Below are 26,578 nucleotides of genomic sequence, written 5' to 3' on the forward strand. Positions count from 1 at the left end.
TGCTATCTCTAAAAATTTAAAAAAAAAAATTAAAACAAACAAGGAAAACAAAAACAAAAAACCCAGCAAACTTGGGGAAATGGGAAGCACCTGATTTCCAGAGTTTCCACATCATGAGATGCAAATGTCCAGTTTTCAACAACAACAACAACAACAAATCACAAGGCATACAAAGAAACAGGTGAGTAAGACCCACTCAAAGGAAAAAGAATAAATAAGCAGAAACCATACCAGAGGAAAATCAGATGGCCTACTTACCAGACAATACTTTAAAATAACTATCTTAAAGATGCTTGAAGAGCTAAAGTGTATGAACAAAGTCAAGAAAATGATGTATGAACAAATGGAAATTCCAATAAAGTGACAGAAAATTTCTTGGGTTTTTTTTTTTTTTTTTTTGGTAGCAAAAAAAAAAATTATGAAGCTGAAGAATACAATAACTATAACGAAAAAAATCCCTAGAGGGCTTCAAAGGCAGACATAAGCAAACTTGGCCAGGCATAGTGGCTCATACCTGTAACCCAGCACTTTGCAGGGGTGAGGCAGGAGGACTGCTTGAGTCCAGGAGTCTGAAACCAGCCTCAGCAACATAGAAGAAAACCCTATCTTTTAAAAAGAAAATTATGGGATGTGAGGGCGATCTGGCTGCGACATCTGTCACCCCATTGATCGCCAGGGTTGATTCGGCTGATCTGGCTGGCTAGGCGGGTGTCCCCTTCCTCCCTCACCGCTCCATGTGCATCCCTCCCGAAGCTGCGCGCTCGGTCGAAGATGACGACCATCCCCGATAGAGGAGGACCGGTCTTCGGTCAAGGGTATACGAGTAGCTGCGCTCCCCTGCTAGAACCTCCAAACAAGCTCTCAAGGTCCATTTGTAGGAGAACGTAGGGTAGTCAAGCTTCCAAGACTCCAGACACATCCAAATGAGGCGCTGCATGTGGCAGTCTGCCTTTCTTTAAAAAAAAAAAAAAGAAAGAAAATTATGTAAAATAAAATAATTATAAAATGTATTTAAAAAAAGAATCAGCAAGCTTGAAGACTGGGCATTGAAATTACCAAATCTGAGGAACAAAAAGGAAAAAGATGGAAGAAAAATAAATAGAGCCTAAGAGACCTGTGGGACACCATCAAGCGGACTAACACCCATTGTGGAAATTCCAGGAAGACAGTGAAGAGAGATTAGTAGGAGAAATCATGCCTGAAAACTTTTCACTGTGATGAATGGCATGAATATAAACATTCAAAAGCTCGACAAACTCCAAGTAGGATAAACTCAAAGATACTCATACTGAGGTTCATTATAATCAAACTGCTAAAGCTCAGAGACAAGGAGACAATATTGAAAGCTGCAAGAGAAAAGTGACTCATCACATACAAGCGATCTTCAAAAAGATTATCAGATATCTTGGCTGGGCGCAGTGGCTCACACCTGTAATCTTAGCACTTTGGGAGGCCAGGGCAAGTGGATCACTTGAGGTCAGGAGTTTGAGACCAACCTGGCCAACATGGCAAAAACCCATCTCTACTAAAAATACAAAGATTAGCCAGGCGTGATGGCACATGCCTGTAATCCCAGCCACTTGGGAGGCTGAGGCAGGAGAACCGCTTGAACCTGGGAGGCAGAGGTTGCAGTGAACTGAGATTGCACCACCACTGCACTCCAGCCTGGGTGACAGAGTGTGACTTTGTCTTAAAAAAAAAAAAGGATTATCAGATATCTCATCAGAAACCTCAAAGGCCAAAAGGCTGTAGATTGATATATTCAAAGTGTTAAAACAAAAAAATAAATCTTGTCAGCTGAGAATCCTATATCTGACTTAATCATTCTTTTAAAATAAGTGGAAAATGAAGACATTCCCAGATAAACAAAAGCTGAGGAAGTTCATTACCACTAGACCTGCCCTGCAAGAAGTGTAAGAGAGCCTTTTAGGTTGAAATGAAAGGATACTAGACAGTGATTCAAAGCTGAATAAAGAGGCCAGGCAAGGTGGCTCACACCTGTAATCACCACACTTTGGGAAGCTGAGGCTGGCAGATCACCTGAGGAATTAGAGACCAGCCTGGCCTACATGATGAAACCCTGTCCCTACTAAAAATACAAAAATTAGCCTAGAGTGGTTGTGCATGCCTATAATCCTAGCTACTCAGGAAGCTGAGGCAACAGAATCACTTGAACCTGTGGAGGTTGCAGTGAGCTGAGATTGTGACACTGCACTCCAGCCTGGGGGACAGAGTGAGACTCTTTCTAAAAAAAAAAAAAAAAAAAAAGCTGAATGAAGATCTCATCTATGGCCATACTACCCTGAACATGTCCAATCTCAGAAGCTAAGCAGAGCTGGGCCTGGTTAGTATTTGGATGAGAGAAATAACGATTGAGCTGGGCCTGGTTAGTATTTGGATGAGAGAAATAACGATCTCTGGTAAAAGAAAATACAGGAGCAATTAAAATATAATTAATTATACAAAAGAGAATACAATAAAAACTAGTATTTTTTTTTTAAGTTGGGGTTTGACCATATTGGTCAGGCTGGTCTCGAACTCCTGACCTCAGGTGATCCGCCCACCTCAGCCTCCCAAAGTGCTGGGATTACAGGCGTGAGCCACCACGCCCGGCCTAAAAGCTAGTATTACTGTAATTTTGGTTCGTAACTCCACCCAATGGGATTTGTTCCTGAAATGCTAGAACGTGTCAACATAAAATCAATAAATGTAATAGACTACATTAACAGAAAAAAAAAAACACACACGAGCATCTCAATTGATGTCAAGAAAGTATTTGACAAAATTCAACGCTCTTTTGAAAGAAGAAAAAGCTCAACCAACTAAGAACAGAATGAAACTACCTCAAATAATAAAATCCATACACCAAATCCCAAAACTCACAGCTAACAACGTAGTCAATGCTGAAAGCCTGGAAGCTTCTCCTTTAAGAACTGAAATAGGCTGGGGGTGGCTCACGCCTGTAATCCCAGCACTTTGGGAGGCCGAGGTGGGCGGATCATGAGGTCCAGAGATCGAGATCATCCTGGCCAACATGGTGAAACCCCATCTCTAATATTTTTTTTTTAATTTTTAAATTTAAAAAAAAAAAAAAAAGAACTGGAATAAGACAGAGATGCCCACTTTCACCCCTTCTATTCAACACAGTATAGGAAGTTCTAGCCAGAGTAATCAGTTAAGAAAAAGAAATAAAAACCATCTGAATTGGAATGGAAGAAGTAAAATTATTTGCTTGCCCAATACCTGTACAATGTTTCAGGTGAAGGCCCAGAAGAGCACAACCTTACCAGCAGAAGTCCTGCTGTCTTTGTGTGAATCCCAGCTATTACTTACTAGCTATGTGATCTCTCTTGCCCTCCTTGCTTCAATTCCCTCATGTGTAAAGTGGGAAAATAACAATAGTTCATGCTTCAAAGGTTTTTTATTTGCTTGTTTTGAGACAGCATCTGGTTCTGTCGCTCAGGCTGGAGTGCAGGGTGTAATTTTAGCTCACTGCAACCCCAAAGTGTTGGGATTACAAGCCTGGACCACTGTGTCCGACCCAAAGGATTATTTGAGGAGCAGGCGAATTAATGTGTCAAAACCTCAAAGCAGTTGCAAAGGTGTTTAAAAATTGAAATATCACATTTTAAATTCAAATATAAGGCTGGGCGGGGTGGCTCACGGCTATAATCCCAGTACTTTGGGAGGCTGAGGTGGGAGGATTGCTTGGGCACGGGAGTTCCAGACTAGCCTGGGCACCATAGGGAGATCCTGTCTCTACACACACACACAAACTTAAATTAGCCAGGCGTGGTGGTGTGGGCCTGTGGTCCCAGCTACTCGGGAGGCTGAGGCGGGAGAATCACTGGAGCCGAAGAGTTCGAGGCTGCAGTGAGCCGAGATCGCACACTGCACTCCAGCCTGGGCCACAGAGAGACGCTGCCTCAAACAAACAAACAAAAAATTAAAATATTAAGTAATAATTAACGAGAGTTAATATCCATCATTGTGGAGACAAGACCTGGACTTAGGAAGCTGGCCCAGGGAAGGAGCAAAACAGTAGCGCTAGAGGACACGTGGGAGAATCAGTGCGCAGCAGGAGCCCGGGAAACTTAGTGGGGAAGCGCCTCTTGGTGGGGTGAGGAATCCTATAAACTAGTGGAGATGGAAAAAACAGCATTCCCAAAGTGGGGGCAGCACCCAGAAAGATGTGGTGTTAAGAACGAGTATGAATAACGGGGACAATGACAATGGAGATTGGGCAGTGTTGGGCTGGAAGCTGGTGTGCAGCTGTGGGCAGGCTGGGGAGGACCCCGAAACCGCCCATGCGTTTTCCGGGCGCAGACGCTGGCAGGACGGGAGATACCCCGAGTCCCCGCGCCCTCCCTTCTCCCCGGCCGGTTTGCGGGCTTGGGCCTTCTTTCTGTTAGGATCCTCCTCGCGGGTAGCCATCGCTACAAGTGGGCGGCTCCGCGGGGAAAGCTGGGACGCTGCGCGCGACCACCGGGAGGGTTCTCTGGGCAGGCCCTGGAGGGGTGACGCAGTCTGCCCACCCGAGGCCGACACCTCCCGTCAGCCCAACCCCGCACGCCCAGCAGCCAACCCGAGACCCGCAGCGCCGGCCCGCGATGCCGAGGAAACCGAGGGTGTGTCTCCGTACTCACTGGGCGTCCAGGGGCGGGGCGCACGGTGGTCGGCGGGATGCGGCGTCTGGTGACAGACGTGGCTGGGAGGGCAGCGATTGGTGAGATGAGGCGATGGGCGGGAAAGGCGCGCGGGGATTGGCGAGTTGCGGCGATGGGCGGGGAAGGCGCGCGGGGATTGGCGGGATGCGGCGCGCCGCGCGGTGAGTGGGGTCCGGGGAAACGGGGTCAGCTAGGCGTGCCGGTTCCAGGCCGCGAGGTCGGGGTCCTGGAGCCGTGGGTTGGTGTCTCAGCGGACGTTCCGCAGCTACCGCGTGGAGCTGAGCTGGGGGCATCAGCTGAGCTGGCGCCCTCAGCCCCATCCGGAGCAGCGCGGCCTGGCTGCTGCCGCCATCAAACAGGTTCGAGCCAAAAGCTCCTTCCAAGTCACTCGTTAGACACGTGTGCAGAGCCTATGTCCCAGGCCAGTGCCGTCCCGTGGACATAGATTGCAAGCCGCCACGGAATTTTTTTAGCTTTCTAGTAAGTGTACGAAAAAGTAAAAAGAAACAGAAATCAGTTGGGGTAAATCCATAAATATATCCAACATATTGTCATTTCAATTGTATGTTAAGAAATTATTGGGATATTCTTTATACTGTTCTCGGAAATCCGTTGTGTCCAACCCAAACATCACAGTTGGACTCACCCTATCTCCTATATTTCGTAGCCCCAGGTGGCTGGTGGCACTGATAGTTCCTCCAGGAATAAAACACAAAAATCTCAGCCTTTCTAGAGCTTATGGTCTAGTTGGAGCAGGCAGTCAACACATTTAAAATATGCAGTTTGTTAGCAGGCAAATGCTTTAAACAATGACAATTGAAGTACCCAGGAGGGTTGCAGTTGTAACTCCGATGGGCAGGGCACAAGGTGACATGTGAGTAAAGATGTAAGAACTTGAAGGAGAAGGGCAAGTGAGCCCTATAGGTATGTGGGAGAGGGGCAAGCAAAAGTTCGGAGGCCCCCTGCTGTGGGGAGGGACCCAAGGTGAAGGAGTGGGAACCAGGAGGGGAGAGGACCAGTGGAGCAGATCTCATAGGCAGTTGTAAGGACTTGGGGCTTAAGTCAATGAAATGAGGACACTTTGGAGAGTTTTGAGCAGAGCAGTGACTGATTTATGTTTTGGTTCAGTTTGTTGTATTATTGCTTAGTAATAGGGTTATTATTTCATGGGAGGCTTATTTTATAAGGCAGGCCTCATGCCTGGAGATGAGGCAGGTGCTGGAGAGCTGGATGGAGGCAGATCAGGAATTCCATTTAGGGCACGCTGAACTTGATTGAGACCCTGTCCAGATGGAACAGGACACCTGAGTCTGGGGTTCCGGGAGAACTCCAGGTGGGACAGACACTCCTAGGTTTCCTTTTCTCTTTTTGGATGGCAGCTACAGGGTGAGACATCGGTATCCAGACAGAATAAATTTCCAAGTGGACACAATGTCTGGTGTCAACTACAGCTGTTCCCCCTTTTTCCCAGTACCCTTTGGGTGCATTGAGACACCAGGAGAGCTGCTGCTTTGGAAATAGGCAGGGGCAGCAGGAATGCCTTTGTGTTTTCACAGTGACCCTCCTTGGCCTGGGCGAAAGCTGTGTGGACCAAGCAAGCCAGGAGTGTGGCCATGTTTTCTGAGCAGGCTGCCCAGAGGGCCCACACTCTGCTGTCCCCACCATCAGCCAACAATGCCACCTTTGCTCGTGTGTCAGTGGCAACCTACACCAACTCCTCGCAACCCTTCCGGCTAGGAGAGCGCAGCTTTAACCGGCAGTATGCCCACATTTATGCCACCCGCCTCATCCAAATGAGACCCTTCCTGGAGAACCGGGCCCAGCAGCGCTGGGGTAAGTAAGAGTTTGGGAAGGTGCTTCCCCCACACCAGCCCAGAACTTAGAAATGTTGTGCAAGAGAATGGGAATATTTCTCTAATTTATCCCACTTCCTGTTACCTTGGGAAAATGAATCTCTTTTTCCCTCAGTTTCTTCTTAAGATAGTAACGAGAATTAAATTAAGTAATTTGTGGGTTTGAAGTTAATTTTAGTTCAGAGGCTAGTTGGAGATAAGGGCTTAGTTTGGCAGTGATGGTGATTATTTCACTGGCAGAGGAAAATGGTTTTCCTATCTTCAGTGCAGATTATTCAAGTGTCTGCCTGTGCTGTAGCCAGAGAGCCCCTCAGTGTGGCAAGCCTGGTGCCAGGCACCAGGAGCCAAGATTGGTCAGAATGCACTCTCTGTTCTCGAGGGGACCCCCTGTGTTCACTCACATCTGTTTGCCTCTCTTCCTGGCCCCATATTTGCTGGCCATTATTTTCCTGTCTCTTGGGCTCTCTGTCTTTCCTAAAAAGGGGCCTGGCCAACACAACCCTTGTCCTTTGCCCCCATTTCTTCCTTGGTGATCTCACCTGCAGTTGGATTATTCTTGATGGTGAAGTGGGGACCCCTGTCTCCCCCTTTGAGTTTTGGGTGATTCTGCATTCCCCCATTCCTACCACTTAAATAAGAGTGGCTTTCCAGGTAATTTTCAAATCCGTCTCCTATTATCTTTTTACACTGAGAATTTTGTAGGTGAGAGCTTGTCTTACTTGTTTTTACTGGCCCTGGTACCAGGCATAGTGGATCCCAGCCCTAGTTGTACATTGGAACCCCCTGGGCAGCTTTGGGAAGCCCATCTCATCTCGCACCAAGCCTAGATCAACTCTCATTATAGGCAGCCAGGAGAACACTGGGCCCAGAAATCTAGCTAGATCATGAAATTCATTAGGGATGTGTATTAGTCCGTTTTCATACTGCTATAAAGAACTACCTGAGACAGGGTAATTTGCAAAGAAAAGAGGTTTAATTGACTCACAGTTCCACATGGCTGGAGAGGCCTCAGGAAACTTAACAATCATGGCAGAGGCAAAGGGGAAACAAGGCATGTTTAAATGATAGCAGGAAAGAGAGCGAGGGGACCTGCCAGACGTTTTTAAACCATCAGATCGCATGAGAACTCATCATCACAGGAACAGCATGGGGGAAATCCACCCTGACGATCACATACCTCCCACCAGGTCCCTCCATCAATACCACGTGGATTACAATTCTAGATGAGATGTGGGTGGGGACACAGAGCCAAAGCATATCAGGATGTTTTCACCTTCTTTGGCCTTTTAGAGCTCACTTACCACTCGGGCGCAATGTCAGTGCCACCTTCTAGATTCTTTCTGGCAGCACCTCCTCTGGTAGCACATTTCTCTTCCAGTTCTTGGAGCTGCCAACACAGCTCCACAGTGCTGGACGACAGCGATTTCACTGTGCCCACACACCGGTCAGGAAACCAAACAGCTGCCACAATGAATGTGTTGATAGCGGCGGGGCAGCGGTAGTGCTCACTCCCAGGCCTGGCGGTCGATGCTGGCCATCACCCTGAACACCTCCACGTGGCTTCTCCGTGTGGTCTGCGCAACCTCACTGAAGCTCAGCCTGTCTCTCCAAATTGGTCTTTCCACTCACCTGGTCCCCGAACCTGCCCAGCCCTTCCTGCTGTAGGCTTTTCCCTTCACTTGGCACACTCTTTTCCTGGCCTTCCCATGGCCCCATCTCAGCCCCACTGTCAGCTGAAGTGTCATGTTCTTTGAGAGGCCACCCGTAGCCACTGTGCCCGACCAGGGCCTCCGTTTTCTACCTCAGCTCATCGTTTGTTCACAGCACTTGTCACAGTGGTGAGTTACTTGTTTAGGGCCTATTGTCGCTCTCCTGCCTAGACCCAGTGGGCTCGGTGGGGGCAAGTGTTGGCCTTTGTGTCCGGTTTTGATCTCGGTGCCAGGACACTGCCTGGGTGGAAGCGTGTCCTGCTATCGGTTACAGGGATGTCATTCTGCCCAGTACTCGGGCACACACTTGGATCCCAGCTATGTGCCCGTGGACACATTGCTTAATCTCTCTGTGCATCAGTGGATGATAATATCTACTCCTAGCATGTTTTCAGGGTTGGCTGAGTTACATGTATAGCGCTGAGGCCACTTTGGGGAGATGAGTGGGCTAGGTGAGGATGTGGGGTCTGTTGCATTGCTGTCTGCTGCTGCCATCCTTCTTGTCTTATTGTGAGTTACTCACCTCTGTCTGCTCCCTAGGGTATAGATTTGAGGAATGTTCCTGGTTCTTCCCAGGCCGCAGGGGCTGGGGCTGTGCTGGAGTCAGCTGGGCTGAGGGGCTGGTCTGGCATCTGCGTTACCCCGTCACTTCCTCAGTGTTTCCTCCAGGCCTGGATGTGTGCTTTTCGGGGACCTGTTTTCCTCCCTCCCGCCCGCACTGACTCTCCATACCTTTCTCCTTGAGAGTGCCAAGCCCCTCCCATGTGTTCTTGCTCTTCCCCGGGAAGGGGCTGGGGAAGATGGTGCCCAGGTGCCCCGGGTAAACAAGGCCACGTAACTCCACAGGGAATGGAATGGGTGGAAGGGATCTGAGGTCTACATTTTGAGTATCTCTGCTCTAAGGGGGATGAAGCATTTTTTGGTGGGGGTGAGGGCGGGGTGAAGAAATCTAAAGTCTTAAAGAAAATGGCAGTTATTTGTAGGGCAGGGCTGTGTTGAGACTTGGCATGCTTCTTTTTAAGAATCAGTGTTGTAATTTAGGTATATAAGTGAAGCAATACTTTGTATTCATTTCTAGCGGCCACTGTAACATAGCACTGACTTAAAACAACAGACATTTACCCTCTGGCAGTGCCGGAGGCCAGAAGTTGAAATCCAGATGTCAGTAGGATTGGCTCCTTTTGAAGACCTGAGGGGAGGATCCTTCCTGGCCTCCTCCGGCATCTGGAGGTCGCCCTGGTGTTCCTGGCCTTGTCTTCACACTCCATCTTGTCTGTGTGTCTGTCTCTCTGTGCCTCATGAGGGACACTTGGCATCCAGGGCCCAACCACACCCAGAGTCCCTGGTCTCCTGTGGCTGACTCACCTTTTACTGTCATCCTGAAGTCCAGGGGGTCGCTGCCCTTGATGCTTTCTCCTCCTGGCAAGGGCCAGGGCCCTGTTACTGGTCCCCCATGGAGGGCTGGTCAGGGCCTCCGTGGCCTCTGTCAGGGTGGGGGCCACTCCATCTCTGAGTCTGTGCCCGTCATGTCCCAGGCAGTGGAGTGGGAGTGAAGAAGCTGTGTGAGCTGCAGCCTGGGGAGAAGTGCTGTGTGGTGGGCACTCTGTTCAAAGCCATGCCGCTGCAGCCCTCTATCCTGCGGGAGATCAGCGAGGAGGTGAGGCAGGGCACCCCACAGAGGAGCGGCCAGGCAGACCCAGCCTTCCCCTAGACCACCTCCCAGGGGATGAGGGGTGGGGAAGCAGGTTCAGAGGTGATGGGCTGCAGAGGGGTGGGGGCTGCAGTGCCAGCTCACCAACACCAGAGCCTTGCTGGGCTCCAGCCCCAAGACTACCTCTTGTTTCTGCATTCCAGCACAACCTGCTACCCCAGCCTCCTCGGAGCAAATACATCCACCCAGATGACGAGCTGGTTTTGGAAGATGAACTGCAGCGTATCAAACTAAAAGGCACTATTGATGTGTCAAAGTTGGTTACAGGTAGGTAGCCCAATGAGGGAGCGAGGGTGATGCAGGTGAAGAGCCCAGCAGGAATGTGTTAGAGATGATGTGAGTGGGGACTCAGGGAGGCATTGGGGGCGTGTGGCCTGGGCACGCATATGTTCTTGAGGAGGTATCTGAGGCTCCAGGCAGTCGGAGGCCATCAGAGTGGATGCGATCTGGCTGGGAGATGGGTCTCCCCGCCTCCATCCAAAGGCAGTGACCCGAGGAAGCAGGCATGCATCCTGGAGTCGTAGGTGAGAATTCACCAGTGTGGCTGTGGAGGACTGACTGGTTTTGCCCATTGGGGTGACTGGAAGGATTGGTAGCACCTGGGGCTCCCCGTTCAGGCCTGATGCCACTGCTCCCCAGGGACCGTTCTGGCCGTGTTTGGCTCCGTGAGAGATGACGGGAAGTTTCTGGTCGAGGACCATTGCTTTGCTGACCTCGCGCCCCAGAAGCCCGCACCCCCTCTTGACACAGATAGGTGAGCAGTGGTTCTTGGGGGCCGGAACCAGCTCACGGTCAGTGGAATCTTTGATTCACACCTGGGAGGGGCTCCCTCCCTTCTCAGCACCCTGGAGGACCCCCCTTCTCCCGTAGGTTCGTGCTGCTGGTGTCCGGCCTGGGCTTGGGTGGAGGTGGAGGCGAGAGCCTGCTGGGCACCCAGCTGCTGGTGGACGTGGTGACAGGGCAGCTTGGGGACGAAGGGGAGCAGTGCAGTGCTGCCCACGTCTCCCGGGTCATCCTCGCTGGCAACCTCCTCAGCCACAGCACCCAGAGCAGAGATTCTATCAACAAGGTATGGAGCCCGCCTGGCTGCATTCAGCCCCAGCCCGGGAGCCTGTGAGCCTCCTGTAAGACCCTCCTTCCCCATGACAAGTTAGGGACCCTATGGGATCTTGCAGGTCAGTTGGAAGCACCCTGCAATGACCCTGGGGCCTCCTGCACTAGGGCTCCTCGTGCCCTGACCCTTGCTGAGGGCGGTGGGAAGCTAGAAGGGAGTGAGGGTCTATGGGACGACACCTGCATCTTCCAGCTAGTGGTGCTCTGCTCTCCTCTGAGGCTGGGACTTGCCTGGGCCTGATGGTCTCCTGGGCTTCTATTCTAGGCCAAGTACCTCACCAAGAAAACCCAGGCAGCCAGCGTGGAGGCTGTGAAGATGCTAGATGAGATCCTCCTGCAGCTGAGCGTGAGTGAGCTGGTGGCTGGAGGGGTGATGGGGATTGCAGTCTTCAAAGCTGCCACTGGGTAACAGAAGGCAGGCAGGAAGGCAGGGGGAGTGGCTGGAGTTGGGGCGGGGGGCTCCTTTGGGGCCCTGTGAGCTCTCCCTGCCCTGTGTTTTCCAGGCCTCAGTGCCCGTGGATGTGATGCCAGGCGAGTTTGATCCCACCAACTACACACTCCCGCAGCAGCCCCTCCACCCCTGCATGTTCCCGCTGGCCACTGCCTACTCCACACTCCAGCTGGTCACCAACCCCTACCAGGCCACCATTGATGGAGTCAGGTAGCTGGCACAGCCATACTTGAGTCTCACCTAGCCTTTTGCCTCAGGAGGCACAAAGAGGGGAGGGAGGGTCCAGGAAGGTGACAAGGCTGCAGAGGCCCACCTGGCATCTGTTCCTTCTCTCTGGGGCACCCCCACAGGATCACCAGATGAGCTCTGGGCTGAACACTGTGGGTGGCACCCTTAGCCAAGGGTCAGCCGAGCTTTGCCTTGCAGATTCCTGGGGACTTCAGGACAGAATGTGAGTGACATTTTCCGGTACAGCAGCATGGAGGATCACTTGGAGATCCTGGAGTGGACCCTCCGGGTCCGTCACATCAGCCCCACAGCCCCTGACACTCTAGGTAACACACTCAGCCACATGGGGTGGAAGCAGGGGGCCAGGAGGCCTGGCACGGCCCCAAAGTGCACAGGGTCCCCTTGTGGGTTTGCACTTGCCAGTATTGCTGAGAACTGACGACAAGTTCAGAGACTTGGTGCCTGCTCTGAAAGCTATTCTGGAATCTTAATTCTATGACCATGGGCTGCCCACCCCAATGGGTAGCAATAGCAGGGCCAAGCTGTTGTGGCAATGTCTGCAGGTGCTCCTGTTGTCACCCTGGGGGTCTGCTACTGGCCTGCAGTGGGAGGGTGGGCTGTGGCCCCACATCCTGTGCGGGGTACTCATGCTGAGGCTGGAACCCTCCTCAGAGCTGGCCCTCTCCTCTAGGTTGTTACCCCTTCTACAAAACCGACCCATTCATCTTCGCAGAGTGCCCACATGTCTACTTTTGTGGCAGCACCCCCAGCTTTGGCTCCAAAATCATCCGAGGTAATTTTTGTCTTCTGGGGACCCAAGCCTGAATTGTCATGAAGGACTTGCTCTCACGTGGGGACAAGGTTCACAAAGGAAAACCTGCATTGTGGAGTCCCCCTGGCCCCTGTGGGATGGACAGCCGAGGTCTGCTGCACAGCCATCGTGTCACTGTGGGAGCCAAGCTGCCTGGCCAGCTGGGCAGGGGCTGGAACGGCTCCCAGCCTGTGTGCTTCTCAGGGCTGGCCTCTGGTCTCCTATTGTCACCACCCCACTGCGTGCCAGTGGGGACTCCTGTTTATTTCTGGCAGCTTCTCTTTAAGGCAGGACTTACTTGAAACCTACAGTGGGTCCTATGTGGCTTCTTTGCAGGTCCTGAGAACCAGAAAGTGCTGTTGGTGACCGTCCCTGACTTCAGTGCCACGCAGACCGCCTGCCTCGTGAACCTGCGCAGCCTGGCCTGCCAGCCCATCAGCTTCTCGGGCTTTGGGGCAGAGGATGATGACCTGGGAGGCCTGGGACTGGGCCCCTGACTCAAAAAGTTGGTTTTGACCAGAGAGGCCCAGATGGAGGCTGTTCATTCCCCACAGTGTCTGCATTGTAAATAAAGCCTGAGCACTTGCTGATGCAAGCCTTGAGCCCCTGGGCACTCTGGGTATGGGGTGTCCACAGTGACCATAGCCTCTGTACCCATAGGCCAATCTCCCTCGTCCTCCCCCTCCCGGAGCCCTCAGAATGTGAGCAGTCTGTGCCATGAGCTTGTTTTATTCTAGTGACTTTGGCTCCCTCCCCTGCCCCCACTCCAACACTGCAGCAACCCCATCTCTCATGAGACTGGCAGGTGGAGCAGGAGCCTCCACAAAGCCTCTGGCTCTTAGGTCCTGGTCATCTTTGCACCCCCTCGAAGGGTAGGACCAGCCCTTCCTGCAGTGTCCACACCAGGGCCTTCTGTGTGCTAATGGGTGATGTGACTATGGTCAGCAGGCTTGCGAAGTGCTGCTGCTGTAGCTGGAGATGGGCTGATGGGGCCTTAGTGGGATCCTGATCTCAGAAGTCCCCAAAGTTCACTGTGTAGGTCTCCACTGTTGTGAAGGGGAATGCCTGACCAGTGGCCATCTCCTCCTCTTCTTCCTCTTCTTCCTCAAACTCGGGCTCCACCTCAGTCCCAAACTCTGTCACCACCTCTGTGTAGGTCTCAGTCTCCCACTCCTCCCAGCCAGCGGTAGTTGGGGGTACAACACCCCAGGGCTCCATGGTAGTGCTCAGGGTGGTGGCAGGGGCAGGGGGCAGCGTGGTGGGCACAGTGTGGGGGCCTAGGGTGGTGGTGGCGTTGAGGCGCCGCAGCCGCATCTGTGCCCGAAGCCGCAGCCGGTGCTGTAGGCGCCTCTGCTGCAGGCGTCGCTGCTGGGGAGTCATAGGACGCGATGGGTCTATGCGTGGGATGGGCCGGTTCCCGTTCATGGCCATGATCTCCCTGATACGCTTCCAGTTGGAGCGAGCCAGGATGAAGTTGCACTGAGTGGCCCCAATGTCATAGTCAACATTGCAGGTCTTGGCGCTTGGGGTGTAGCCCTCTGCGTGGGCTGTCACGCGGTACTCACCCGGATTCAAGATTCGCCAGTAATCGCCACCACTGGCTGCAGAGGGAGGACGAGCCGGGTGCTCCAAAGCGCCCTTCCCAGGCCCCCACCCTCCCACTCAGTCCTGCCCCCAGGCCCCGCCCTCCCCCTCTGAGTCCCACCCCAGGCCCCCCCCCCCCCCGTAGGGTCCTCCCTCAGGAAGTGGGGGTAAAGGTGTGCACACTAAGTACCTGTCTTCACGCCGTGATTAATGCCACTCACGGAGATGGTGGCGTTGGCAATGGGGATGCCTTGCTCATCCGTCACCACCCCCTTAATGCCGCGGTGCACCTGGGGAAGCAGGTGAGGGCTGTTGGGCCTCAGGAAGATCCAATGTGGTCCGCTGCTTCCTCCCGCCCGTCCAGGGCCTGTGCAGGGCCGTGAGCCCTCCTCTCCCCAGGCGCTGCCCCGGCCGCCTCACCTGCTCCATGAAGGTAAGCAGCGCCTCCTTGTTGTTCTCCCACTCGCGGGGCAGCTCACTCTCATGGGGGAACTTGTCACAGCCCAGGTAGAAGGAGAGCTCCAGGCAGTTAGTATGCAGGTAACTGAAGTCATTGATAGCTGGCCGGGAGCAAACACAGACCCAGAGTCAGCCCCTCTCCGGGGCAGGCCCCGCCCACAGCCCCTCCCAGGCTGACTCACTCCCCGACCGGGGGTTCCACTTGGCCCCGTTAACGATGCCCATGCCGCTGGTGTAGTCCTGGGCTTGGCAGCCTCCGCGGTAGGGCTCTGTCAAGGTGAGGTGGGCGGAGGCGAAGGAGATGGCGAGCCAGCGGAAGACGGCATGGTCTGGGGTCTCCTGGGCCTCAGAGACCTCGTCCTCATCCTCCCCCCGGGCGGCTGCCATGGCTGCGGCCAGCAGCTGCTCCTGGGTAGGAGTGCGGGCCATGTCGTAGGGATAGGATACTAGCCGCTCGCCGCCGTTCAGATTTGCTCCCAGCACGAAGGGGTTCTTCTCCATCCAGGCAATGATGGCCCGGACCTCCGTGGATACCTGGGGTGGCCAGCCCGTGTGAGACCAAGGCTGCAGCCTCTGGCCACCATGCCCCACCTGGCCCAGTCATTCTCCAGGAAGCGTCACACCAGTACTTGCACACTCCCCTGTTCCCCAACCCCCAGAGCCTCAGCGTCTGGAGCTCAGGCACCACTAACCCGACCCCCAAGCCCAGAACACCAGGACCCCAGGGTCCGGCTGCTCCCTTCTGCTCTGTCAGCCCGGCGGCAGCCTCACCGTGGCGTCTGGTGAAAGGTAGCGTTCAGGGATGGGCAAGTTATTGTTGGGGACCCGGTAGGGGACCCATTTCCTCTCCTCAGCTCCCCAGAGCACAGAGTTGAGATCCGGGAAGTCTTCAAAGATGTCAAAGCCCTCCTCCGTCCACAGTCCCAGTGCCCAGTTCCCAAACTCTGAGCCCTGTGGGGAACCAGCAGAGTAGGCATGGGCCACCCCACCCCCACAAGTCCTGGCGGCCTGGCCCCTGGCCAGCCTCACCCCTCAACCCACCATTTGCGCTGCCACCTCGTAGCCATCAGGGTTCAGCGAGGGCACCAGGTGGATGCGTGTGTCCTGCACCAGGCTACGCACACGTGGGTTCCCATCGCGGTACTCGCGGCACAGGTACTGCATGAGCAGCAGCAGCAGCTCTCGGCCCAGCACTTCGTTGCCATGGATCCCAGCAGTGTAGCGGAACTCGGGTTCCCCTGCAAGGGCAGGAGCCTCAGCAAGCACTCAGTCTCCCGAGGCCCAGGTCAGCTGAGGAAGGACTCAGACCCACTTCACACCGAGGGTCTGGAGGACAACTGGGGCTCTAGGGCCCTACAAGACAGGCCAGAATCCCCAAAGAGGCTCCAGAACAGGCAGGAGTCAGTGAGCTCTGCACGTTAGCAGCGCAGGCCAGCTGTAGTGCCTCCATCCCATGTGGGAGGTGAAGCTGAGCCCTCTCCTGAGCAGCACTCGGGACATGCCTCCAGGGCAGAATAATGCCCCCACAGACCCTCACCCAGTTCATGCTCCCCAGGGTTGTCTGAGATCTCCATAGCATAGATCTTGAGGCCTCGTGAGCTCTTGCCCAGGCTGTAAGTTCGGGTGATGGTGGGGCACTCCTCGTTCACCAACTTCATGAGCTGGGGCAGAGGGGGAGGACATGGAATCGATCACACAATCCCCCCCTCCCCCACTGACCAGACCCCTTCCACTGTCAGGGTCCACTCTATGGTGATGGAGAGCCATGACCCCTTCGGGCAACCCCAGCTGCCCTCAGGCAGCCCCCAGGTGCTGGTCTCCTTCCTAAAGTGAGGGACAGTCAACATCCCTGGAACCAGCAGGGACTGGGCCCAGTGACAGAAGCACCAGGCGCACATTCCCCTGTCAGTCACAGACAGGTCCCACCCCAGCCCCGAGACAGCCACTCCCAACCTGGCGCATGTCCTTGTAGCTGTGGTGTCGGAAATCCAGGTCGTCGGTGGCCACCACCTCATTCTGTGCGTAGTAGCTGTAGACAGCTGCAAGGGAGGCAGGGTTGTCTTTAGCCAGGTGCCAGCTGGCACCCTAACACCCCACCTCCCCTCCGAGTCCCTGCCAGCTCCCACACTCACGGGCCACAGGGCACCCCAGCACCTCCAGGCGCATGCATAGGCTGCCATTCCAGGTGAGTGGGTAGATACGGATGAAACGAGCCACCACTGGCTCCGGGAGCTCACTCAGCACGGGTGTGTCCTTGTCCACGTTCCCATGAAAGGTCTGGGGAGAGGCAGGCCTCAGAGCGGTACTGCCAGGCCCTCTGAGAGCCCACCCCCCGCCCAGACAATAGGAGCGGAGCCGAGAGCCTGTGTGTGGTGCCCACCATTTCCTCATAGCCGTTGGTGTACATCACCCACGTCTGGCTGTCGTTGCTGAAGCCCACAAAAAAGGTGGTCACAAAGTCATCACTGTGGAGTGGACAGTGGTCAGAGCAAGGCCCTCAGGCGGCCTGAGCCTCCCTCTTCTAACCCCCAAGAATTTAAGAGCTAGCAAGGCTGTGGCGCATGGCCCAAGTGTCGAGCCTGGGTCCTATGGCCATCACATGGCCGTGGGCAGGTGATCTGTCCCTAAACTCATGTGCTCATCATGACACAGGGGCTGACTGGCCATGGCTGAAGAGTGAGGATGGGCAGGGTCAGCCCCTCACTGATCTTTCTGGCCTTCTTTGGCTGGCTCAAGGGCCCACTGGAACACAGAGCCATGCCTGTGGAGCCACCTGCCCCTGCCGACTGCCCATGAGCCTGGCCACGCACTGGATGCTGGAGTCTCGGCCCTGGGTGATGATGCCTGTGAACCGGGTAGTCCTCCTGGTGTCCACCTCGATCCACTGGGTCCTGGCATCGTCCTCAGCACACCATGCACCATCATAGTAGTCATCCTCGGTGGCACCGGCCTGTCCAGGGGACAGAGGAGGCTGAGCATGGGCGGAGGAGTCCCTTGTCCCAACTGGGAGATGGGCCCATCCCAGTGCCCACCTGCATGTTGAGCCGGCCGCGCTGTGCCCCCAGGCCGTGGCGCAGCATGGAGGAGGCTCGGATCTGGTTGTCCTCGATACGGTGTGACTCCATCCCAATGGGGGGACACTCTAAGGACACGTACCCCAGACTGGTATCTCACTAGCACCATCCTTCTCTCCATCAAACCCAGAACCAAAGAGTGCAGAGCCTACTACCAGCACATCAGGGGCACCAGTCAGAGGGCAGCTATGGTGGGCCGGTGGCTCCCTGGTGCCCTGTACCAGCCCACCTGGAATCGACTCAAACCCAGGCAAGGAGCTGCTTCTGATTCCAGCCTGTGCTTCCCCTCCCTGGGCCTCAACTGCTGCATCTGGAAAATGGGCTACCATGCCCAGCTGTCGGGGGACATGGGGCACATGTGAAATCACAGGTAGAGCTGCCCCAGGGCCGGCCACAGATGTCATCCAGATGGCGACCTTCTGCACAATAGCCCTGCAGAGACACCTGTGAAGGTACCTGGGGTCCTCACTCCCCACCAAGGCCCCAGTCCTCCCCCTACCACACCCAGCCACTAGGGACCTAGGGAGTTGCCACCCTCCTGAAGCAGGCCAGCCTGGGGTCCTCCCCTCTGAGTCCCAAGAATCTAAGAGTAGGAAGTTTGGTCTGGGTCCTGTTTGTGGCCTTGGGCCAGTCACTTATCCCAGCACCCCCATCCTGTGGCCCCACACCCCCATACCCCTGGGTCCCCCACTTACTGACTTTCTCCGTCGGCATCCACTCCTCCTCCACCTCCTCACCCTTATGGGGCTCTAGGGACAATGAAGGGAGGACATGGCACTAAGGGCCAGGAGGCAATCGGGAGTCCAGTTGCTGCCCCACAGGGACCAGGCCCCGAGCCCAGCCACACACCTTTGTGGTCCTTGCCCTTCTCCACTGCCCACTTGTCGGTCTCCTCCTTGGGGCTGCCGTCCTCTTTTTTGGGTTTCTCTGGAAGGTGCAAAGTAGGAGGGGCCTGTCAGCCTGGCTCCGGGCTTCAGGGGCCACATAGGGTGGGTCAGGCAGGCCCCAGGTGGCCTTTCAGGGCAGTCCTCATGCGGGCAGTCCTTGGTCCCACTCACTCAGCTTCTCCTTCTCTTCGTCCGTCTGGCGCTCAGCATCGGGCTTCTGGGGCGGAGGCGGCCCAAAGTAATAGTCCACTGCAGGGAGGGAGAGCCGGCTGAGGCCGCCCTGACCCTGCTGCGGGGCCTCAGCTCCTGCGTCCACAGGAGCTCAGCAGGGCAGGACCACAACACAGGGGAGGAAGACGGGAGGTGGGGGACAGCCAAGTGGGGAGAGAGGGTCCTGCAGGAGTCAGGAGCAGCCTGAGCTCAGGGGGCAGCTGAGCAAGACCCTGCTGAAGTCACCAGCCCGGCCTCCCAGGAGGATCTGGCCTGAGGAAAGGAGGACTCGAGGCCCAGGGCATGGGAAAGGCTTGGAGGGGCAATTGGCACCTGTGCCTGGGGTTGCGGGCTGGGGGTGAGGTGGGGGGACATTGGAAGCACTGATGGGGACCCAGGGGCAGGGAAATGGAGATACACAGGCTGCCGCCCAGGGGAAGAGGAAACCTAAGGGCTCCAGGGGCACAGGGGCATGAGAGAGGGAGGCAACATTCCTCGGGCTCCCTGAGGAGAGTGGGGCGGTGGCCAAGAGCTCGCAGGAAGCCAACTAGAGCACAGGACTGGGAGGGCTGGAGCCCACATGCGTGACAGGGCAGAGTGCATGCCTAGGGACACCACAGCGGCGGCCACAGCCAAGGAAAGACTAGCCTGAGGGCAGAGGAGACAGGGCAATGGCTGGCCTGGGCACCCAGTGGGCAGTGGGGGCAGCAAGGTGACCGTGGGCACAGGTGGGGTTGCAAGGTGGGTGAGCCAGCCCCGAGCCCCACCCACCCACGTCCCTCGGACTCTAGGATTCTGGATACTCACTGTCATCGTAGTTGGGAATCACATAGCCATCCCCATAGTCGGGGGGCAGCGGGGGCAGCAAAGGCTTCACAGGCGGCTCTGGGGAGGCAGGAAGGTTAGGAGGGAGCCAGAGCGCCCATGTCTGCGGCACCCCACCCCTGCCCCCCATCCTACCAGTCTTCTCCTCTGGGGCCGGGGCTGGGGCCAGGGCCTTCTCCTCAGGGGGCTCTGGCCAGACCCGCTCGGGCCTCCTCCTTCTGCTTGGGGGTGGCCTGGGCCGCTTCTGGCGCCGAATGTACTCAACTGAGGGGGAGGCGGGCTCTGAGTGGGGCCCAAGGCTGGGATGGGCCCATCAGCGGGTCCCCCAGACCAGGGTCCGACGCAGGTGGGGCTGGCAGGGCCTACTCACAGTCCTCATAGTCCTCCCTCTCGATCTGCTCATTGTAGTCCAGGGTGGGCAGCTCAGTCTCCTCCTCCGGCTCTGAGGGGAAAGCGCTGGTAGCTGCCTGACAACCCCACCCAGGCCCACTCTGGGGAAGCCCTCAGTCCAGCCGGGCGGACCACGGCCACTCACCAGGCTGGTGCTCCCGTGCCTCCTCTCCTGGACCCTGCCAGTTATTTGGGAGGGGCCCCCCTGCAACACAGGAGTTCCAGAAGCGGGTGGGCGGGAGGCCTGCTCTGACCACCTTGGGAGCCTCAGGCCACCAGCCACCCGTGAAGCCCACAGAGCCTGCAGCCACCCTCCTGAGGCTGAGCTCACTCCAAGGAGGCCTGAGCTCCCCTGACCTTCAGCTCTCTGCTGCCATCCCATGGGGACAGAAAGCAGAGCCCCCCTTCTGGGGAGCACACTGTGCTGCTAGAGGCCCTGCCGCAAAGCCACCCCCAGCAGAAGGCAGAAGGGAACTCCACAGACTCAGAGCCCAGGGATATCTGGGCAGGGGCCTGGGGGACAGAGGTCCCACCACAAGGCTGCCAAGCCCTCTCCTTACCCAGGAAAGGCTACAGTACTAAGGGAACCCACCAATCAAATTGAGAAATTCACAGCAAAAGCAAGGTCCCATCCAGCCGGGAGCTGAAGGCCTATAGGAAGCAGGGCCCCAGAAAACTGCCTCCCACCCTCTGCCTCCACCGAGCAGGCGGTCAGAGCTCCATCACCCCAGAGAAGCCGGGCACAAACCTCCCTCCTGGGGTAGTTCTTCAGGGCCAGGGCTGGGGGGTGAGGGCAGTGGCCACTCCAGGGTTTCAGAGGGAGCCAGAGTAGGGGGACTCTTCCCTGACAGGGGTTTCTTGGTGGCCTTGGGTGGCTTCTCCTTGGGCTTCTTGGTGGCCTTGGGTGGCTTCTCCTTGGGCTTCTTGGTGGCCTTAGGCGGCTTCTCCTTTGGCTTCTTGGTGGCCTTGGGTGGCTTCTCCTTCCCCTTTTTGGGTGACTTGGGGGACCCCTCCAGGGACAGCTTGGGCACCTTGGGGCCTTTGTCTTTCTTGCCTTTCTTCCCTTTGTCTTTGGTCTTTTCCGGAGGCACTGTCCAAGATGCAGACTCCCGTCAAATGAATAGAGCCAGCTCTGTACACCCAAGGGGCCCCTCTCCAGATGCCCACAACCCGGGCACAGGGACTCTTATCAGTTCCCGGTGAGGATCAGCAAACTGAGTGGTTAAGTCACTTGCCCAAGTGGCAAACTGCAATCTGGACCTGGGCTTTCTGTCTGCACATCTGGGACTGTGGGAACCCATCTCAACCTATCTAAAGACTGAGCATAGGGTGCCCAGTTCCCAGGGGCAGGCCCTCACCACTCCCCCCACCTGCCAAAACCTCAACAGGGGCTCCTTACTATCCATTCCTCCACTGTTCTGTGCTGAGCACAGAAGGGGCAGAGAGGTGACTGAGCCATCCAGGCCTGGAGGAGCACCTGGTCATCCCTGCCAACTGCCATACAAAGGAAAGGACATGGGCCCAGGACCTTCCTTGGGTCTCCTACGGGGCAAGAAAACTTCAAAGGAAAGGGATATTTGGTGAGTACTGAAGCCCAAAGAAGAGGAACTGGTCCCCCTCCGAGAAATAAGGGGTTTGGAATTGGTTGGAAGGATAGGGAGTCCTGGGGGGTTCCAGGACCACACAGAGGACTTTTGAAAGGACAGGTAGGGAGCTTGTGGCTACTCATTTCAGAGTCTGGGAGAAGAAGAGGGAGCTGGGTTGAGGATTCCCCATGGGAATCCTCTAGGGACCCTAAGCAGGAGCTGCAAGTGCTCGAGAACCTGATGAGAGGTGGGGAGCATGAGGGAAGTTTGGCAGAAACACAGGAAAGCTACCAAATGCAGAGAGCCAGGGGACTCAGGGCTGCTGGAGTGGTGCCCCAGAGCCAGGAGAGCAAGCCTGGAAGGAGAGCCAGAGGCAGGAGGGGCACAGGGAGCCCAGGGTGTGGGGAGCAGCCAGGAAAGATCTAGAGCTGGGGTGGCAGGGGAGGGGCTGCTGACATCAGGAATGTTGGATGGTGCCTTGGAATCTCCTGGGAGAGAGGAATCACAAGACCCTCTGCCACCTTCCAGAGGGCCACGATGAAAACAGCTAAGATTTACTAGCTACTGATTATGTAAGAGGCCATGGGCTAAATGCTTCAGTGATGCATCACCTCATCTAATTCCCATACTCATGCAGGACCATCCACTGCTCACCACCACCTGGAAGCCCTGTGGGAAAACGGGTCTTCAACAACCTTCTTACCGGCCTGAGTCCTCCTGGAGTAGGAGGGCAAAGGCAGGAGGGAGGGACGACCTGAAGCTGTGCCACCAACAGGCAGAGTGGTCCCATTAGTATGGCAGGGATGACACAGACGGCACAGTCCCCTGTGGCTCAAGCCTAGTCCCTGTCAGGTACTGGAGGACTGGGGATGAGGGACCTGTGCAACCACAGCGCCAGCCCTGGAGCCACCGGCCCCCAAAAGCAGCCCTGCTGCCAGATGCTGGATGTGCCTCCAGGCCAGCACTGACCTCGTCCTGGCACAGGGTCCCGCCAGGCATCTGGGCTCGCGTGCGCATTAGTAAAGCCAGCCATTCTTCCCCGCGGCAGACTGGGGAGTGGCCAGACACTGCCGAGTCACCCTGTTCCCACCTGTGATACCAGCCCCCACGCCCCCGCCCTGCCCCGGGCTCTTACCTTCTACAGCCGCCCCCGGCCGCGCCCCTGGCTTGCCCCCTGCCTGGGCTTTTCGGACCCGCGGGGTAGGCTCCGGAGGCGGCGGGGCCTCCACGTCGTCCTCCCGGGGCTCAGGCGGGAGCTCTGACAGGAAGCCCTCGAGGAACTCCTCGATCTCATCGTCGGTCAGCACTGTCTGCGGGCGCCCTCCGGGGCACAGGGCCAGCAACGCCAGGAGGCAACCGAGCAGGGGCGCCCCACGCACGGCCGCCATGGCCGCGGCACGCGCGGGGGGCTCCGGAGAGGGCGCGGGGGGTCAGGGGTTCTAGGGGCTCCGGGAAAAGGCGGAGAGGGGATCGAGGCGGGCGAGGGAATCCAGGAAGGGGCGGGAGGGAGGATGGGGTGAGCGAGGGAATCCGGGAAAGGGCGGAAGAGTGGATTAGGGTGGGCGAGAGGACCCGGGAAAGAGTGCTGGGGGGCTCCGAGGCCGGCGGGGCCCAGGGGTGGTCGGGGCTCTCCGAGACCCTGGCGGCTAATAGGCGCTCAGGCCCCGCGTGGCGCACTCCCGCGCTGACAGCCGTCTCCAAAGCGTTGGCGGGGGCCGGGGCGGGGGCGCCGGGGCTTCCGGAGCCGGCTCCCCACCCCCGGGGAGGAGGAGGAGGAGGAGGAGCCAGGAGTGGACGGAGGGGCTGCGGGGGGGCGGGGGGCGAGGGGCGGGGCAGGCAGGAGGGTGCCGCGCGCCTGGCACCGTCCAAAGCGCGAACTGCGGGAGGCGAGCGTCCCAAGCCGGGACTGCGGGAGGCGAGCGTCCCAAGCCCGGAGACTTGCGCCTAGCACAGAGGGGCAGGGGGCGGGGGCGACTGGGAAGATAGAGGGCCTCAGGGAAGAAAAGCTAGTGGGAAGGGCCTGGAGTGCAAGTCTGAAGGGGCCGACGTCCCTCCTCCCTCTGCCCTAGGCACCGCCCTTAAGGCGGGACCCTAAGACCACCGGGCGCTGAGCCCGCCGCGGGTGACCAGGAACCCTGGACGGAAAGCCTCAGTGTCAGGCCTCTGAGACCTCTCCCAATTCTGAGGGCCACAGAAAGGCCACCCCGTCCTTCCCAGGACCTGGAGCCTCTGCCCGTGGGCCCTACTGCACCCAGGGACAATTCATTCAGTCGTCCTACCAACCTCTTCAGGTCTGTGTAGGGCCAGGCCCTGTGCTGGGCCCCAGGGAGGGACCACAGGGTGGGAACTCACTTTCCAGCCAGAAGGCAGGTGCAAAACTGCCCTCAGAGCAGCCAGCTGCCCTGCCAGGGGTAGGAATCCCATGTAAGGGCATGTCATCCCTCCTCTCCGGGTCCCAGAGTGGACAAATAGCTATTTCTCACCTTCTTCTTACCAGAATCCACCCCCCCTTTTTTTTTGAGACGGAGTTTCACTCTTGTTGAGCCGGCTGAAGTGCAGTGGCATGATCTCTGCTTACCGCAACCTCCACCTCCCAGGTTCAAGCGATTCTACTGCCTCAGCCTCCTGAGTTGCTGGGATTACAGGCACATGCCACCACACCTGGCTAATTTTTGGATTTTTAAAGTAGAGACAGGGTTTCACCATGTTGGCCAGGCTGGTCTCAAACTCCTGACCTCAGATAATCTGCCCGCCTCGACCTCCCAAAGTGCTGGGATTACAGGCGTGAGCCACCGCACCTGGCCGTAGAACCCATTTTTTTAAAAGTATCTATAGTACCTTCAGCTGCCACGTGGACCCAAAGAGCAGGTGGATTGAGTGTCAGCCGATCCCAGGATCCATCAGGGATGTGCACCTTGGTGCCTGGTGCTTGTCATAAGGCTTCTCCAGGGCAAATGTTGGCTGGCCCCCAGTGGCCATCACAGCTAAGGACAGAGCTCTGAGAACATTCCCCCTCAAAGGAATGAGGAAGCCCAAGAAGGCTTACAGATAGCCCATGGGCCAAATGCAGAGGCAGACATCCCTAAGCCAAGGTTGTCTGTGGGGTAAAGTAGTCAGTGAAGTAGTCAGGTAGGGAAGCGTAGGAGCCCCTGGCATGATTGGCAGGGCAGGGTTTGGACCTAGGGTCAAAAGGAAAGAGAAAAAGCAGGTCAAAAAGCACTTGGGTCCTAGAGCAGCCTTGAGTGAGTTGGAGCAGGCAGCAGCCAGGGAGGCCACAGTGGAGCCTGCTGGGCCTGGGATATGTGCTGCCTCCTGGGAGCAGGACCACGGGCAGGCCTCACCTCCTCTCACATCTGGTCCTGCCAAGACCCTGCCTTTGCTTTCTCACTGCATCTCCTTGAAAAAGGCGGTGGGATTGTGTCAGGTTCCAGCTCTACCTCCCAGCTACCTCATCTCAGCAGGTAGCCTCAGTGCTGTCCAGCTGTTTCCCTGTTCTCCGTGTGGCTCACACAGGATCATGCATGTGCTGTGCCTAGCACACATCCTCAGCACTCACACTGCTGCCTCTTGGCTCTCATAATTTCCCCTCAGAGATCAACCTGAGCTCTACCCACTGGGGCCCTCGGAGCAGCCCCTGAGCCCCAACACCCAGTTCTCCATGTGCACCTGAGCCAGCCTCTGCCTACTACGTGCCCCCAGGCCAGTCCTGGTGGCAGCAAGGAGGCTCAAGCTCTCACCTTTCCTCATCCTCTGCAAACCTCTGAATCATCTTTCTTAAAACTTGTTCTGGAAATTTGCTCCGTTGCCCCCCAGTTGAGTGTGTCAAGCCGGATGGCCCAAGGCTGGGTGAGGCAGTGTGGCACGTCACTTCCCTGGGAACAGCTCACACATGGATTGGATTTGGGCCCAACATCCTCTGCCAGGGAAAACAGAAACCATAAGAAAACAAAGAAGGAATAGAAGGAGGCTTTTTCTCAGTCATAGTGAGTCACCAACAAAAACATGTGCAAAAGCCCTCATGGAGAGCTGGGCCGAAAGGAGGGCCATGAAGTTGGGGGCTCTCTGCCGCCAAGAGTCTGGGCAGGTGGATGGGGGGCAGCTGCCCTCCACGCCAGGTTGATGTGCCTCCCCTTGGGTGGTGGGGCTGGGACTCCCACTCTACTTGAAGACCTGCATCCAGGACGTCCTTTAGCCCTGGCCCAGGCTTTTCCATAGGGCCGGCGAGGGGACTTCTCCCCTCCGCTGCCAGAGCAAAGCCAGTTAGGGGGATGGGAGGCGTGTAGCCAAGAGCATCTAGTGGCTTTCAGCATTCCTTACCCCTGCCATTCAGCAGGGTCTGCACCTGCTTCCAAATGTTCTCCCGGGCTACAGTCGGGGGCTGGTAGACACTCTGGTGATGCGCTTCCAGCTTCTCACATGGATGTGGCAGGGACTGCTTTGATATTTCCCTCCCCTGACACAAGTGTCTGCCTAAGGGACAGGCACTGCGGCAGGACTGGGCTGGGGAGGGTGGGGCCTGCGCTGGAGAGGGTGCCCCCTCTCCCTTGATGCTGCTGGAATGGAAAGGAGAGTTGTTGGGAGAGCCAGAGCTGTCCGAGGGTAGAAGCTGGTGAAACTGACCTGCAGAGGGAGAGAGAAAGCATGGCCCAGTGGGTAGGTCCTATGTAGCTCTGAGGCCATCAACCTTGCCACAAGGGCTGAGACCCCAGGAGAGAAGTTGAGGGTGGGTCAGGGACCTAGCAGTGCCACCTGAGGAAGAGGACAAGCCAGCCTCCTCCTACTGGGACCCAAACTGCAGCTCCTGAGCCTCCAGAGCTGCCTGGTGCCCCAGCCTGGTCAGAGGTGGAAACTCACCTGCCAACAGGGCCCAGCGTGCCTGAGTTCTGACTGCGGGGATCTGCAGGACACAGAGGGTTGGGAGGCCATCAGGGTCTAGGGACAGGCAGGAATAGCAGGATCTGCGAGGCTGGGAGCAGACCCTCCCAATTGCCCCATGGCCTCTGTGGCCCCCAGGACCCCC

At 56.6% G+C, this 26,578-nt stretch overlaps 2 protein-coding genes across 3 annotated transcripts; one reads left to right on the plus strand and one right to left on the minus strand.

Moving 5' to 3' along the window:
* The first annotated feature begins 4,779 nt into the window (after nt 1–4,779).
* POLD2 (DNA polymerase delta 2, accessory subunit) lies at nt 4,780–13,138 on the plus strand. Its single transcript, XM_032244373.1, is given in 12 exon segments — nt 4,780–4,828; nt 6,224–6,246; nt 6,248–6,500; nt 9,765–9,886; nt 10,084–10,207; nt 10,580–10,694; nt 10,811–11,009; nt 11,319–11,399; nt 11,557–11,714; nt 11,931–12,058; nt 12,424–12,525; nt 12,880–13,138. Coding segments are annotated over 12 exon segments (1,515 nt in total). The 3' UTR covers nt 13,041–13,138.
* A 117-nt stretch (nt 13,139–13,255) lies between these two features.
* Nucleotides 13,256–23,330, minus strand: AEBP1 (AE binding protein 1). 2 transcript variants are annotated; one of them, XM_032244371.1, is made up of 21 exons: nt 22,694–23,330; nt 20,721–21,062; nt 20,118–20,177; nt 19,953–20,024; nt 19,718–19,846; nt 19,565–19,642; nt 18,719–18,796; nt 18,510–18,587; nt 18,356–18,409; nt 17,619–17,728; nt 17,397–17,536; nt 16,967–17,051; nt 16,719–16,863; nt 16,540–16,625; nt 16,124–16,247; nt 15,628–15,824; nt 15,358–15,537; nt 14,769–15,120; nt 14,548–14,687; nt 14,318–14,417; nt 13,256–14,144 (listed from the first exon to the last, which is right to left on the minus strand). In XM_032244371.1, the coding sequence occupies exons 1-21, from the start codon at nt 22,944–22,946 to the stop codon at nt 13,555–13,557; spliced, it is 3,393 nt and encodes a 1,130-aa protein (XP_032100262.1). In that variant the 5' UTR covers nt 22,947–23,330; the 3' UTR covers nt 13,256–13,554. The 2 variants fall into 2 exon arrangements, with proteins under 2 accessions (XP_032100262.1, XP_032100263.1); XM_032244372.1 differs by lacking the exon at nt 20,118–20,177.
* Between the last annotated feature and the right edge of the window lie 3,248 nt (nt 23,331–26,578).

The sequence above is a fragment of the Sapajus apella genome, unplaced genomic scaffold (genome assembly GCF_009761245.1).
Source record: "Sapajus apella isolate SASKATOON/1434 unplaced genomic scaffold, GSC_monkey_1.0 scaffold54, whole genome shotgun sequence".
NCBI lineage: Eukaryota > Metazoa > Chordata > Mammalia > Primates > Cebidae > Sapajus > Sapajus apella.